This window comes from Typopeltis vanoorti, chromosome 19, assembly GCF_054136105.1.
Source record: "Typopeltis vanoorti isolate ZY-2024b chromosome 19, IOZ_Tvanoo_1.0, whole genome shotgun sequence".
NCBI lineage: Eukaryota > Metazoa > Arthropoda > Arachnida > Uropygi > Thelyphonidae > Typopeltis > Typopeltis vanoorti.
The window spans coordinates 47,679,414-47,693,418 of record NC_143567.1 but is presented as its reverse complement, the minus strand read 5'-3'; the positions used below and the strand labels follow the sequence as shown (position 1 = coordinate 47,693,418).

Below are 14,005 nucleotides of genomic sequence, written 5' to 3'. Positions count from 1 at the left end.
AGTTGTTCCATTATTGTTGCATATAAACCACATCCGTTCGAATCTGATATATCTGCAAAACCTAAAATGTTTCCCTGATCTTGACAATTCCATTGTCACAGGAAACAAAGCGAATAATAATGGTCATGTGTTCTGTTTTACTTGCATCAGGTGTGCAGTCTAAAATTATGAAATAATATTTAGATTTTCGAATTTATAATAAAATCCCTGATTGCGTTACTTAAAGTTTCCAATATTTCATTTTGACTGTCTTTACTCAAATAGTGTACTCTATTATATTCTTTGTAGGGCCCTTTCAACATGAGTTTCCATAACGGGATCAAACATAGCAAACAGTTCGACTAATTTTTAAAAATTGCCGTTACTCCTTTCGTATAATTTATCAGATGATCCGCGAAAAGCTAAATTTCGACTACCAAGGAATTTTATAATTTCAACCAAGCGTTCGAAAACACTCGTCCAATGTTTCTTTTCCATTTCATACATGCTTTGAGTCTGGAAATCAATAGTAGTTTTGTTTTTTAAATTTTTATCAAGTTCCTTCCATTTTAAGAAATTTTTCATGTGAGTTAAACTAGTCTCATGTCTATGCAAAGTTGTATTTACATTTCTCCAATCGTTATAACCTTCTACAAGACTCAGTAGGTGATTCAGTTGATTTAGTAGGTGCGACAAGTTTGCAACAAAAGCAAACAACAGAATTTAAAGTTTCGGAATAAATGAGCCATGTTCTTGGCACGAGCTCCCGTTTTCCATTTTTCTATTATAATACATGTCGCCAAATTTACGACCATATGTATCTCTGGGATATATTTTCTTTGGAACAGGCCCCATTTCAATTAAAACAGCTCGTAATTTTTCATCAATATTTCCCGATTCACCTGGATCTTCTAAATTTACAGAGACTAACAATGTGTTAGTTTCGTGGTCAACTACAACTAAATCTTGTTGTAGTTGACTAAATCCTAACTATTTTTCACTTAAATCATGTTCAATTATCTTGTTCAATAGTTGCAATAGTACTTTCATGAAAACTGGATGATGTGCACCGTTCTTCAACTCTGATTTCTGATGTATCGAGTTGGTTACAATCTGCATCAGAATATTTTTACAAATTTAAGAGCCCCAGTTTGTTTCTTAATATCTGCTTCTTTCGCAGCATGACACTTACGATTTTGTGCACCGAATAACTTTTTTTTTTAATTTTTGATTCCATTTCCATTTTATACTCACAAAAAATTATTACAAAACACGACACAGAGACGAAATAATAGTCGGCACTGCACTACTGTCAGTAGCCTACTGAGATGCATACCATATGATTGGTTAACTAGCAACAAATGTTTTGTACGAAAATTTGTTTCTGCGCATAAAAACCGTTCATCGTTTCCCTTTAGATAGATTGCAGTAGACATGGCATTCTGCAGGCAAGCATTTAGCCTGCTCTAACTGCAAATTGTAAACAGCCGGCTGATCATAGAGGCGGCAATATACATTTTTTTAAAATTTTATTCGGTGTATCTGGCCTTATTTATTTTAATATTGATCATTCTAAGAATTTTTTGTTTTTATGATAAAAATTTTTTCTTAAAAATTAACTTATGAACCGCTCCCTGGTGGCGACGCCCCCATCGTAGCGGCGCCCGCATGCATCGCATGCTCTGCATGCCCGCTTCCGTCGGCCCTGGGAGTAAGTTAAGTAGGCACTTTTATTTGAGAATTAAAAACCGAATTCTTCCACTATAGTTAATAACGTTATAAAAATTCAAAAGCAAATTAAACTATTTATTCTAAACTTTAATCGATACTTGTGAGATAATATAATTTTTCAACAGAATTGCAAGAACCATATTCCATTTATTTATTTTCACTGCAATGAAACTAAACATACGGAGTTTACGTTTGCGATTTTGCCTGTTTGGATTGTGTAATTTCATGTAATTAATTCAGGATATGTCTGTGGGGCGTACCGGACGTGACGTAACTTGTTCACAACTGTGACCATAGGCGGCTAGAAGGATGTTAAATTTGAAACTGTGATTTTTAAGCAAAATGCATGTTGTTTTGTAGTTGACTATAAAATCTTGTTGTTTTTCTGTTTTCATGTTAAAATAAAATTTATGCACTAATTTGCAACTTTTTGTATTTTATAAACGAAATCGTAGGATTAGTCTTATTAGGAGGCTGTTGAAATGACAGTGTAACGAAATCCATGGTTAAATGTCACCAGAGTTATCTTTGTCTCCACTTAATGTCATACAGGTAGGTTACGTTGTTATTTTAAATCTTTTGTGAGCTTTAGTGGTATTTCCACTGTTTAATATTTTCAAACTTTTTTTATAGTTTCAATATCTTGCATTATTGCTACAGCATATTTTAAAATCGGACGTACTTATGTTAGAAAGTTTTACTTGTTAATTTTACCAAAGCTTGTTTATATGTTTATAGCATGTCCGGAGTAACCTTGCCGGCCTGGTTGGTCGAGTAGTTAGCGTGTTCGCTCTCCATCCAAGAGGCTGCGTTTTCGAATCCCGCCATGGGTATGGATGTGTGTGATTGTCCTACAAACTTTCTGTGGAAAGGGAATCTACAACCCTACCACGTATTTTAGCAGGGCCACTGCTATTTAATTTGTACATTAATGATATAAGAAATGATCTGAGGGAAATATTCAGTGTTTGCATATGAGGCAAAATTAGGTAGAGCAATAGTCAAAGATGCTGATATTTTACAGGATGATTTAAATAGACTGGCAGTATGTGGGCAAAGGAAAATGGATGCCAATTTAATGTGGCAAAGGTTATACATTTTTGCATGAAAAGAATTACCAGTTGAGTACCATATTGATGGAACTGTGCTTCAGGAAATGGATGAAACCAGGGATTTAAGTGTGTTGGTAGATAGTTTTGAAATTCAGAAGGCATAATGCAAAAATGTCTTAAACTGCATATATGATTGTTCAGTTATTGAAGAGCATCCTGACATGCAGAGATAAGGATTCATCTGCCCACAGATCTGATTGCCCAGGATTCTTGGAGATGTGGATGGGGTGGAGCAGATTCCGAACCAAGTGACCAAGATGGTGACAGGTCTGTGTGATGTCCCATATGAGGAGAGATTAAGATTTGTGGATTACAGTGGCTGGTTGATCAGCAGATAAGAGAGAGATATGATGAAGACACAATGCCAGCTTGGTTGGCCGAGTGGATAGCATATCCACTCTCCAGCCAAAAGGCTGCAGGTTCAAATCCCACTGTGGGCATGGATTTTGTGATTGTCTGTGGAAATACCAGTGGTGGTCAGTGGTAGATGGTATTGGTGTAGTTGCGGTCAGTTGGCGATTGAATCGTAGAGACGGAGTTTTAGAGCAGGTGACCTCCCTCGATGAGTCCTTTGACTCCCTAGTCAGATAATAGAAGGAGTCAAATAATAATAATAATAATAAAGTTGCTTAGGGGAGGGTTTATATGATTGATGTGCAGGAAATATTTCAGTACATGAATAATGTGAGGGAAACAAGAGGTCATCCATGGGAATTTAGTAAGAGTGTGGTTAGCAATTGAGTTTAAGTTTTTGCTTGGAGAGCACTGAATGAGTGGTTGATAGTCATTTGTGTATGCTTTGTTGGTGAATGATTTCAAGGCAAAATATAGCAGGTATTGATGGTTAATATTTATGTAATGAACCTTTCACGATAAGTCTACATACTTCATAGAGGTGCCCATATTTAATAGTAATTGTAATAAATTAGTGATTAGTTTCGATAATTTCTTTACACTGTAGAAAAATATCCTGTACTTACTTAAACATATTGCTTACTCCTTCCTGGTCATGATTCAATTTAAAATCTTAAATTTATTTGTATAGAAATTTCAATAATGTCCATTTCATTTTTGTTAATAACTTTTATAATTCTTAACTCTTTTTTATATAATAGTAAAAACAAGTTTATTGTAAATTATTATTTGCTGAGGGAATGTAAATTGCCGAATTTGGTAAATAGGCAGAGGGGGTGGGGAGGTGATATGATTGAGACATGAATTGTTAAGAGGAGCTTATCAGATGGATACTTGGGATATTTTTCAAAGGGAGTTTAAACAAGGAATAGTGGTGAGGCCATTCTTGGATATTGTATAAAAAGTGTGATGCATAAGAACGAGGCATGATTTTTTTTTTTTTTTTTGCATGGAGAATTGGTGAGTGGAATGTATTGCTGGAAAAGGTAGTTAGACATTGAATCAGTTTAAAGTGAGGTATGGCAGATGTTATCCCTGTTAGGATCACCTCTTGTTGCCTTACTCAATGAGTCTTGACTTCAAGAGGTGTTAGCAAATATCAAACATTTATTTTTAGTCTACCTTATGAGATTAATTTATTAAGAAGTGGTTTCAATACAATAGCATACATCTGAGTAATGATAGACTCCTTTAGCTGCATAAAGGCCAAAGAGTAGTCACTGTAGCTAGTTGGAAGTGCAGGAAAAGTGTCAGCAGCTGGTCTAGATATTTAGGTGATTTTTTTTTAATCACTCCCACAAACGAGAAGTTGCAAGGCTTATAGAATATAAATGCCATGTGTGGGCTGAAATCAACAACAAAATAATCTGTCAGTATTCTTCATGGTAAAGGCTCTTCCAGAGAACTGGTGTAGATGGAATGAAAGATGAATGGGAGTAGTATGTATAGTAAGTAAACACTTCAACTGTAAAAGGATATTCTGCAGCTGTTGCATGTTATTGTAGGTTTATCAGAAATGAGGCATGATGAATGCCAGTCATCCTGAACAGTACCCATGGATATATTTGTAGAAAAGACGTAATGTAGAAACTGTCTGAGATGGCAGCTGAGAGGAGAGTGGCATCCCCCCCCCCTTTATCTCTCTCTCACACACACATGCATACACAATCAACCAAACCTTCTCTTTACAGTGTGAAGAATTTTTAGAGGTTTTAGGTGCACCAACCTAAATATGAGAGAATAGTATTTCAAAGTAGCTCAACAGATGGAAAATGATGTCTTGAGCAAGAAAAAGGGTGCCAATTTTTTTGGAAACTGAGAATTCTATAGAAACGATGTGATTATGCCAGGAGTAAGTTGGTCAGGGAGAGAGAGATCTGGTCTTGACTGTTAAATTGAGCATTATCAAAAGTAAGGGAAGAACTCAGCTTCCACTGATGGTCATAACCAGTTTGAGTGATGACCATTCCCATAATGCATAACAATATACACATCTGAAAGGAAGTGTGCCCTGTGCATTATGGGATACTAAGGCAATTGTGAAGTCAACAGCTCCTATATACAAGTAGCCTAGTTCTGAAGGTACTTCATATGTAAACAACCTAGTTTTCTTCCACTGAAGTATAGGATTAAAAGAACATTGTTTCTGGTCAGTTATAATTTACTTCATAACCAAGCAGAAAAACTTTCTACAACTTATATTTAGTGGTGGTGAATACAGCAATTCCTCCTTCCTTTCCCTAATCATTGTTGCATGTTACAATATTTTGTAGTTATCTAGAACAGGGGTCGGCAACCGGCGGCCTGTGGGTGCATGCAGCCCAAATGTGCATTTTTGACAGCCAATAAAAGGTTGACCATACTTACATGCCATGTGGCCCACATGTTGAATTATTTAAATAATATATTTTATAATATGAATAATAAATTTAAAATAATTTTATACCTATAATTCTTGATATCACCTGTGCTACTTGGAAATACACAAAAGGAAACTTTTGTTGGTATTATCGAAGATTTACAAACGGAAATTTCACCAAGATTTGTTGATTTTCATAAAAATAGCATCAAAATGCAATTATTTTTATTATTATTATTATTATTATTCCGGGCAACTCCAAGGAGTCGACAGACTCATCGAGGGAGGCCCTAACATCATGTCAAGAACAACTATTCGACCTTCACACAGTATCTATCATACCTTGCCTTGCCTTGAACTCATTCACGGTCGTAGCACCCACAACAGACTCTGGCAGCTTATTCCACTCATTCACCACTCTCCAACTAAAAAACCTAGCTCTAACACCCTTGTCAACCACATTCTTGTCCAGCTTCCATGCATGGTCCCTAGTCCTCCCACCACCAGTCCTATTTTCAAAAATATCTTCTGGATTAATCTTATAGAAACCCTTCAGTAATTTGAATGTCTCAATCATATCACCCCTCGTCCGCCTATTGACCAGTTTCTGTAACCCACAAATCCTCAACCTATTCTCATAAGGTTCATTCCGCAGACCTGCTATCATCTTGGTCACTCGTCTCTGGATCCACTTTCTCCTCATCACGAAGAAACCCTGGTGCCCATAACTGGGCACAGTAATCCAGATGAGGTCTTATCAAGGCTCGATACAGTGGAACAACAACTTGTTTGTCTCTGCATGTTAAAGTATTTTTCAGAAGCCAAGTGATTTGATGAGCTGATTTAGCCACTTTTGCAATGTGCCCCCTAAACTTCAATTCCCTATCCACCAACACTCCCAAATCCCTGGCTTCATCAATCTCCTGGAGTACGGTTCCACCAATGTGATATACTGCTGCTATTCTTTTCACCCCAAAGTGCATAACCTTACACTTTTCCACATTAAATTGACATCCATTTTTCCTAGCCCAGTCCTCCAAACTATCCAAATCATCCTGTAAAATTTTGACATCCCGTGCACTCACAAATTTTGAACACTTTTAATGTCGACATTGGTGACATAACAAACCAACTATAGATTTTGGAATTACAGCACAATGAAACATTAAAGAACGTATTTTCGTTAGAAAATATCCAAAAATTTTATCAATGCTTACCAAAAAAATTTGATGTATTAATCAGTTTCACAAAGTAGATGATAGTTGCATTTGGAAGCACATACATTTGTGAATAAGCATTTTCTGCCATGAGTTTTAGAAAAAATAAATTTTCTTGTCGACCTGACTGATGAACTTTGCATGCTTCAATTCACATTTGCACCTCAGGTTGTAAAGTGAATATAGATAATTTGGCTAAGGGAAAACAATTGCAAAAGTCACATTAAGCAGGGAGACACACATATTGTGATGCATAAACTATATTACTTTTTTTTTTATGTGATAATAATTTTTCATTGAGTTTCATTTTCATGCTTGTTTCATATCTGGTACTTTAAATATTTATGTTTTTTTTTTTTAGATTGATATAATAAAAATTGATAACTTAAGTATTTTTTCACTCGCTATTATCTTGTAAATGCTTGCGGCCCCGATTATTAAAAATAAAAGTTGAATGTGGCCTGTGAGTCTGAAAAGGTTGCCGATCCCTGATCTAGAAGAATCTGATCTAGGTTTATCTTCTTCGTTTCAATAACACCAATTATGTTGATATGTCTTTTTCTGATTCTTCTGCTAGTTCTACTTCTTTTCTATTGATACTTATTATTATTCTAAGGTCCCATAGAGTCAAAGAGTCATCTAGGAGGTCCCTTTGTCATATACACAGCTCATCATACCTTGCCTTAAATACATTCAAATTCTCTGCAGACACCATATTCAGGCAAGGCATTCTAATCATTCACAACTCTATAATAAATTTAGTTTAATCCTTTATCCAAGTGTGAGCAAACAAAGTTTGCGCCTGAAAGTATCTTCAGGACTGGGTTAAGGTGGTACACACCAGGGCAACTCGTTGCAAAGGTGGAGCAAGCTACCAACACTCCTATCCTAGTATCTCCTATAATGCAAAACACATCTCCTTGCGGATATGTCTATTGTTATGCATTAAGGGAAGGGCCACTACCCAGACCGGTTTCGACCTTTATTGAGGTCTCTTCAGTGGGAGCCAGGCCCAAGTCGAGATATCAGGCAGAAGCATTAGCAGGTCATCTCCACCTATAAGAATTGCCAATTGGTGTGCCACCCTTTTTTAATAAATTACTCTGGATTTAGAGAAAGATGTTGAAAGTTTATTTTCCACTTGGTTAGAGTATAATAAATTTAGTTTAATCCTTTATCCAAGTGTGAGCAAACAAAGTTTGCGCCTGAAAGTATCTTCAGGACTGGGTTAAGGTGGTACACACCAGGGCAACTCGTTGCAAAGGTGGAGCAAGCTACCAACACTCCTATCCTAGTATCTCCTATAATGCAAAACACATCTCCTTGCGGATATGTCTATTGTTATGCATTAAGGGAAGGGCCACTACCCAGACCGGTTTCGACCTTTATTGAGGTCTCTTCAGTGGGAGCCAGGCCCAAGTCGAGATATCAGGCAGAAGCATTAGCAGGTCATCTCCACCTATAAGAATTGCCAATTGGTGTGCCACCCTTTTTTAATAAATTACTCTGGATTTAGAGAAAGATGTTGAAAGTTTATTTTCCACTTGGTTAGAGTATAATAAATTTAGTTTAATCCTTTATCCAAGTGTGAGCTTGCTCCACCTTTGCAACGAGTTGCCCTGGTGTGTACCACCTTAACCCAGTCCTGAAGATACTTTCAGGCGCAAACTTTGTTTGCTCACACTTGGATAAAGGATTAAACTAAATTTATTATACTCTAACCAAGTGGAAAATAAACTTTCAACATCTTTCTCTAAATCCAGAGTAATTTATTAAAAAAGGGTGGCACACCAATTGGCAATTCTTATAGGTGGAGATGACCTGCTAATGCTTCTGCCTGATATCTCGACTTGGGCCTGGCTCCCACTGAAGAGACCTCAATAAAGGTCGAAACCGGTCTGGGTAGTGGCCCTTCCCTTAATGCATAACAATAGACATATCCGCAAGGAGATGTGTTTTGCATTATAGGAGATACTAGGATAGGAGTGTTGGTAGCTTGCTCCACCTTTGCAACGAGTTGCCCTGGTGTGTACCACCTTAACCCAGTCCTGAAGATACTTTCAGGCGCAAACTTTGTTTGCTCACACTTGGATAAAGGATTAAACTAAATTTATTATACTCTAACCAAGTGGAAAATAAACTTTCAACATCTTTCTCTAAATCCAGAGTAATTTATTAAAAAAGGGTGGCACACCAATTGGCAATTCTTATAGGTGGAGATGACCTGCTAATGCTTCTGCCTGATATCTCGACTTGGGCCTGGCTCCCACTGAAGAGACCTCAATAAAGGTCGAAACCGGTCTGGGTAGTGGCCCTTCCCTTAATGCATAACAATAGACATATCCGCAAGGAGATGTGTTTTGCATTATAGGAGATACTAGGATAGGAGTGTTGGTAGCTTGCTCCACCTTTGCAACGAGTTGCCCTGGTGTGTACCACCTTAACCCAGTCCTGAAGATACTTTCAGGCGCAAACTTTGTTTGCTCACACTTGGATAAAGGATTAAACTAAATTTATTATACTCTAACCAAGTGGAAAATAAACTTTCAACATTCACAACTCTATGCAAAATACCTTCTCTCACTACCTTGCTCACACCCTCCTCATACAGCTTCCAGGGATGACCTCTTGTCTCTCCTCCCCCCTCAATCTCCCACTATTTTATGAAAAACCTCTTCAACGCTGGCCTTATAACAACCCCTTAACAACTTGTACATCTCTATCATATCATCCCTCTTCCTGCTATCCACTAGACTATGTAAATTGCATCTTCTCAACTTTTCTTCATATTCAACATTCCAGAGATCAGAAATTACCTTAATCAATCTCCTCTGGACCCTTTCCAACATCTCTTTGTCCTTTTGAAAACCAGGTGACCAAATCTATGCATAATAGTCCTTATGTGGCCTAATCAAGACTCTATACAATGGAACAAGAATCTCCTTACTTCTACAAAGTAAGTGTTCTCTGAATCATTCCCAGAATTCATTGTGTTTGTCCTCACAATTTTGGCAAGGCATCCTCAGATTTTTAGAGGATGCTTTGTCTTATTCACCATCACCTCAAGATCTCTTATTTCGCCCATCTCCAACAATACATCCCCACCAAGTGTAAATTCTATATCCCATCTCTGTTACCCAGATTTTAAAACCTTGCATTTCACAACATTGAACTGGCATCCCCACTCTCATGCCCATTCACTCAAGCTACTCAGTCGATTATTCTGACAATCTTAAATTCTGCTGATGTCAAGGTTCAGTTTGTTCCATCAGCTGACTTCTCACTGTTTCCCCTGGTTTCTCTGTGATGAAAATAAGGATACCCTTGTTTAGATGGGTGATGCCTATGCAGAATTATATTTCTACTTGTTATACCATCATGGTACAGAGGCATCACCCAGCTAAACAAGCCTGTAGAATACAATTTGGTCAGCTGAATTCCAATTGCTAATCCATTCTCATTCATTCAATATCCAGATATATATACCAACTAATGGAATTCACCATAATAAGGTGAGATTAGATACATCTGAAGTGCTGGTCAGTTCTCTGCATTCCTTTAAAAACACTGTGTAGAAGTCTCCCAGTTATTTAGCTCTGACCCTTAAGCAGCTCTTTGGTCAGGGCTGCTTAAGGGTCAGAGCCCTTATACCATCATTGTTTGATCTTCATTGCATAGGTAAGATTTCACCTGTGTGAGAATAATTGCATTGCTTTTCCAATATTGCTCTGTGTTTTCTGAGATTTTTCTGTTAGTTCTTTCTATGTGTGTTGTATATTGTGTCAGCTGCTGCTTTCCAAGATCTAGTCATTTCCTGGCTTCTCTTTTATTGATTTTCCTAAAGATGAGTTTATGGTCTTATCTGCCATAATGTTTGCTGGTATTTTGAATTGATACTTTTTTTTTTTTTAATTGTGTTGTTAAAGTAATTGTTATTTTATAAGTAGTGTTATACAAACAGTTCTAGTAGAAGTTTTTTTGATTTTTTTTTCATTAGTTTTAGATGGAGTATTACTATATTTATTTGAGTATCTAGATAATTTAAGAACTCATTGGGTTTGCCTTGTTTTGAATTCATTTAATGATATTGCACTCACTACTGCCTTTAGCAAACTGTTCTGCTTGCCATCATTCATCATGAGAAAAACTAGTTGCATAACTTAGTTGCTTTTACACATAGATTTTGCCATTCCTCCCATCATGATCTAGTTTCCGATCTCTGCATCAGATCTCATATAAATAAATAAATTCTTCAAACCTTAATACCAAACATGTTCGAGTGCAGGCCATCCATCTTGTATAACTCCATTCTTCCTTCTACACTGCCCACATATCAAATTCCTTGCCGTCATAGCCTACTTCTAAATTCATTGCTACCATATCTTGGTAATATACTATTTATACTTTTTCACTCCTCACTCTTGCTTCTTTCAGCAATCTTTTCCTATCCTCTCTCAATACTGTATTTATCACTAGTTAAACTAGTGATAAATACAGTAGGCCTACTCATTAAGTAGGTAAAGTAACATTTGCATGAATTTAAATTTTTAAAAATACAAATGGCATGACCAATTCCTGATATGTATCCTTAAGGATCATAGATAATACTGGTAGTACTGTATTACATTGTTTACATTTTTAATGCTTATTATCAACACTTGTCTTCCAAATGAATGTTATTTGTCAAGTTTCCAATATTGTCAGATTTTATGTTTTGCGTATATATTCACATGCTTTTTCTTTTTAGTTGAATTCATGTGATTAAAAAATTAGTTTAATTTGCATCTCACAGTAATTTTTTTTTTTTTTTTTTTTTTAGATTATGCACAAAATGTGCATTTTGCCATAGCAACCTAATGACATTGCAGCAATGTTTGGAGGATATCCTGAAATGGTTGCATATGGACAAGAGGATAGTGATAATGATTGTGAAGAAGCTAACAGGCTTAAACATAGAGTTTGTAAAAATACAGCATCTAGTTCCAGTTTGTATCCATTTGGGGGATTTACAAGCAGACTAGCAAACAAAGATTTTATTGTTATAGCAGAATGCTCAGAAATATATGGTCCTGTAACTTTAGTAAGTGCTTACATTCTTCTAGACTAAAATATTTATGTGAAACTAAAAAGAAAGGTTAACGTGAATGTCTATAACATGGATAACTCTTGGTACAAAGAAGAAACTGTGATATTTGATCTTTATGATATTTGAGATCTGTAAATTAGTAAGTGTGAAAATTTGTTGGTGTCTATTATTTGATAAAATGCATCTTTGTCCACTTGATTGAATATAATTAATTCTGATCTACACTGCTTGAAAGAGGGTTATAAAATCTCCAGAGTAGAAGAAATGACTTTGAACTATTTTCACATCCATATGTAATCCATTGTATAGAGGTTAATTGTTGCTATTCAAAGCAAATCAGACAAACTGTCAAGGTTCTTCTTCTTTTGCTTTAAGCCTAGCTGCTGGTTTTGAGATTATCCTGTCATCCTCTTGCCAGTCTTCTTCTACTTCTCTTTTCTTTTGGTATCCAGTTTACTTTCTTTGCCCAATGCTCTGTGTATTCTTTCCATATGATTTTTCCATTCTTTTATTTTATTTTATCATTTATTGGCTGTATTTTATAATTTTCTCTGATTATGAGAGTTCCTGATCCTGTTTAATATTGTTACACCTTCCATTTTTCCTAATGCTTTCACCTTGATGGTTTCATTAATATGTGTGATTTTTGTAGTTGTTGCATATGTAAGCACTGGTCTGACAATTTCTTTACTTATATTCTTCCAGATGAGGCTGTTGAGACATCCAGATAATCTACTAGGAAGTTTTTCCACTTGGTTATACTATAAATTAAAGAAATTATATTATTGGTTTAATCCTTTATCCAAGTGTAAGCAAACAAGTTTGCACCTGAAGTATTTTCAGGACCTGGCAACTCATATATAGAAGCTAATGACTTCACAATGATGTGAAGAATATAATTTTTTGGCATCTTTAATTTATAGTATAACCAAGTAGAAAAACTTCGAACAGCTATCTCTATTCCAGAGTATTTTAATAATAAGGTGTGATGGTGTGATACCTTTTGGATACTCATATATGAAAATATGGCTTCTGCATTACTTCAACTTTGGTATCACTTATTGGTCTGGCTCCAACTCATTCTCAATGATGAGACCTCAAAAAAAGTTGGAACCAATCTAGGTAGTGACCCTTCCTTACAGACGTGTATAATGCATAGACATTATACATGTCTGTAAGGATATGTGCTTTGCATTATGAGATGCTAAGGCAAGTGATGAGGTCATTAGCCTCTATATATGAATTGAGCCAGTCCTGAAAATACTTCAGGTGCAAACTTTGTTTGCTTACACTTGGATAAAGGATTAAACCAAGAATATAATTTCTTGGCATCTTTAATTTATAGATAATCTACTAGCCTTAATTCCATTTTTTGTACTTCATTTTATGCGATGTTATAGTTATTTAGTTCTCTTCTTAAATGTTATCTTGCTAACTTGTTCTCTGATATTTTTTGATTTTTAATTTACACCTTATGGGTTCTCTAACATAATGCTATGGTTTACTTTTTACTTTGTTATTTTTGTATTTTTCTTTTCTGCAGCATTATTGAGTGCACTTAGTGATCTTCATAGATATCATCACCACCAGCATATCCAGTTATTTTTAATTTTATATTTTTATTCCACACTTTTCTGTTTTGTTTATTTTATTATTTCATCTATTCACTAAATTAAATAATGTGAGACTTAATTAATCACCTTCTAATTCCTTTGCTTATTTTAATTTCTTCAGTCTGTTCATATTCTGTATTTATTATAGAACTGTTATCTGTGTTATATATATTCTTAGTTAATTATTCTAAATTTGTATTTTTTTCTTATTTTTAATATAGTTATGTATTTTAACTATTCTATCAAATGATTTCATTAAATCAATAAAACACATAAAGACTTATTGTATTCTGATTTCTATATTTACTTCAATATTAGATGCTATATTCATATTAATTTGTTACTTGATCAAATTTTATCATTTGATTGAGTTATCTGATGATAGATCTGATAATTCAATCAAATTGTATATTTCCAATTATTTTTCTGCATAATTTTAATGATCTGTAAAGCATATTAAAATTTCTTCCTCTGTAGTTCTCTGGATTTGTTCT

The 14,005-nt window shown here is 35.3% G+C and overlaps 1 protein-coding gene across 2 annotated transcripts in view; it reads left to right on the top strand.

The window, feature by feature from the left end:
• The first annotated feature begins 2,027 nt into the window (after positions 1 to 2,027).
• Positions 2,028 to 14,005, top strand: part of LOC150096071 (uncharacterized) — a 229,974-nt gene continuing 217,996 nt past the window's right edge. For both annotated transcript variants that reach the window (XM_090409310.1, XM_090409309.1), the window contains exons 1-2: positions 2,028 to 2,262; positions 11,632 to 11,892. In XM_090409310.1, coding sequence (XP_090265436.1) covers positions 11,683 to 11,892 — 210 coding nt within the window. In that variant the 5' untranslated portion in view covers positions 2,028 to 2,262; positions 11,632 to 11,682. The remainder of the gene's footprint in view (positions 2,263 to 11,631; positions 11,893 to 14,005) is intronic.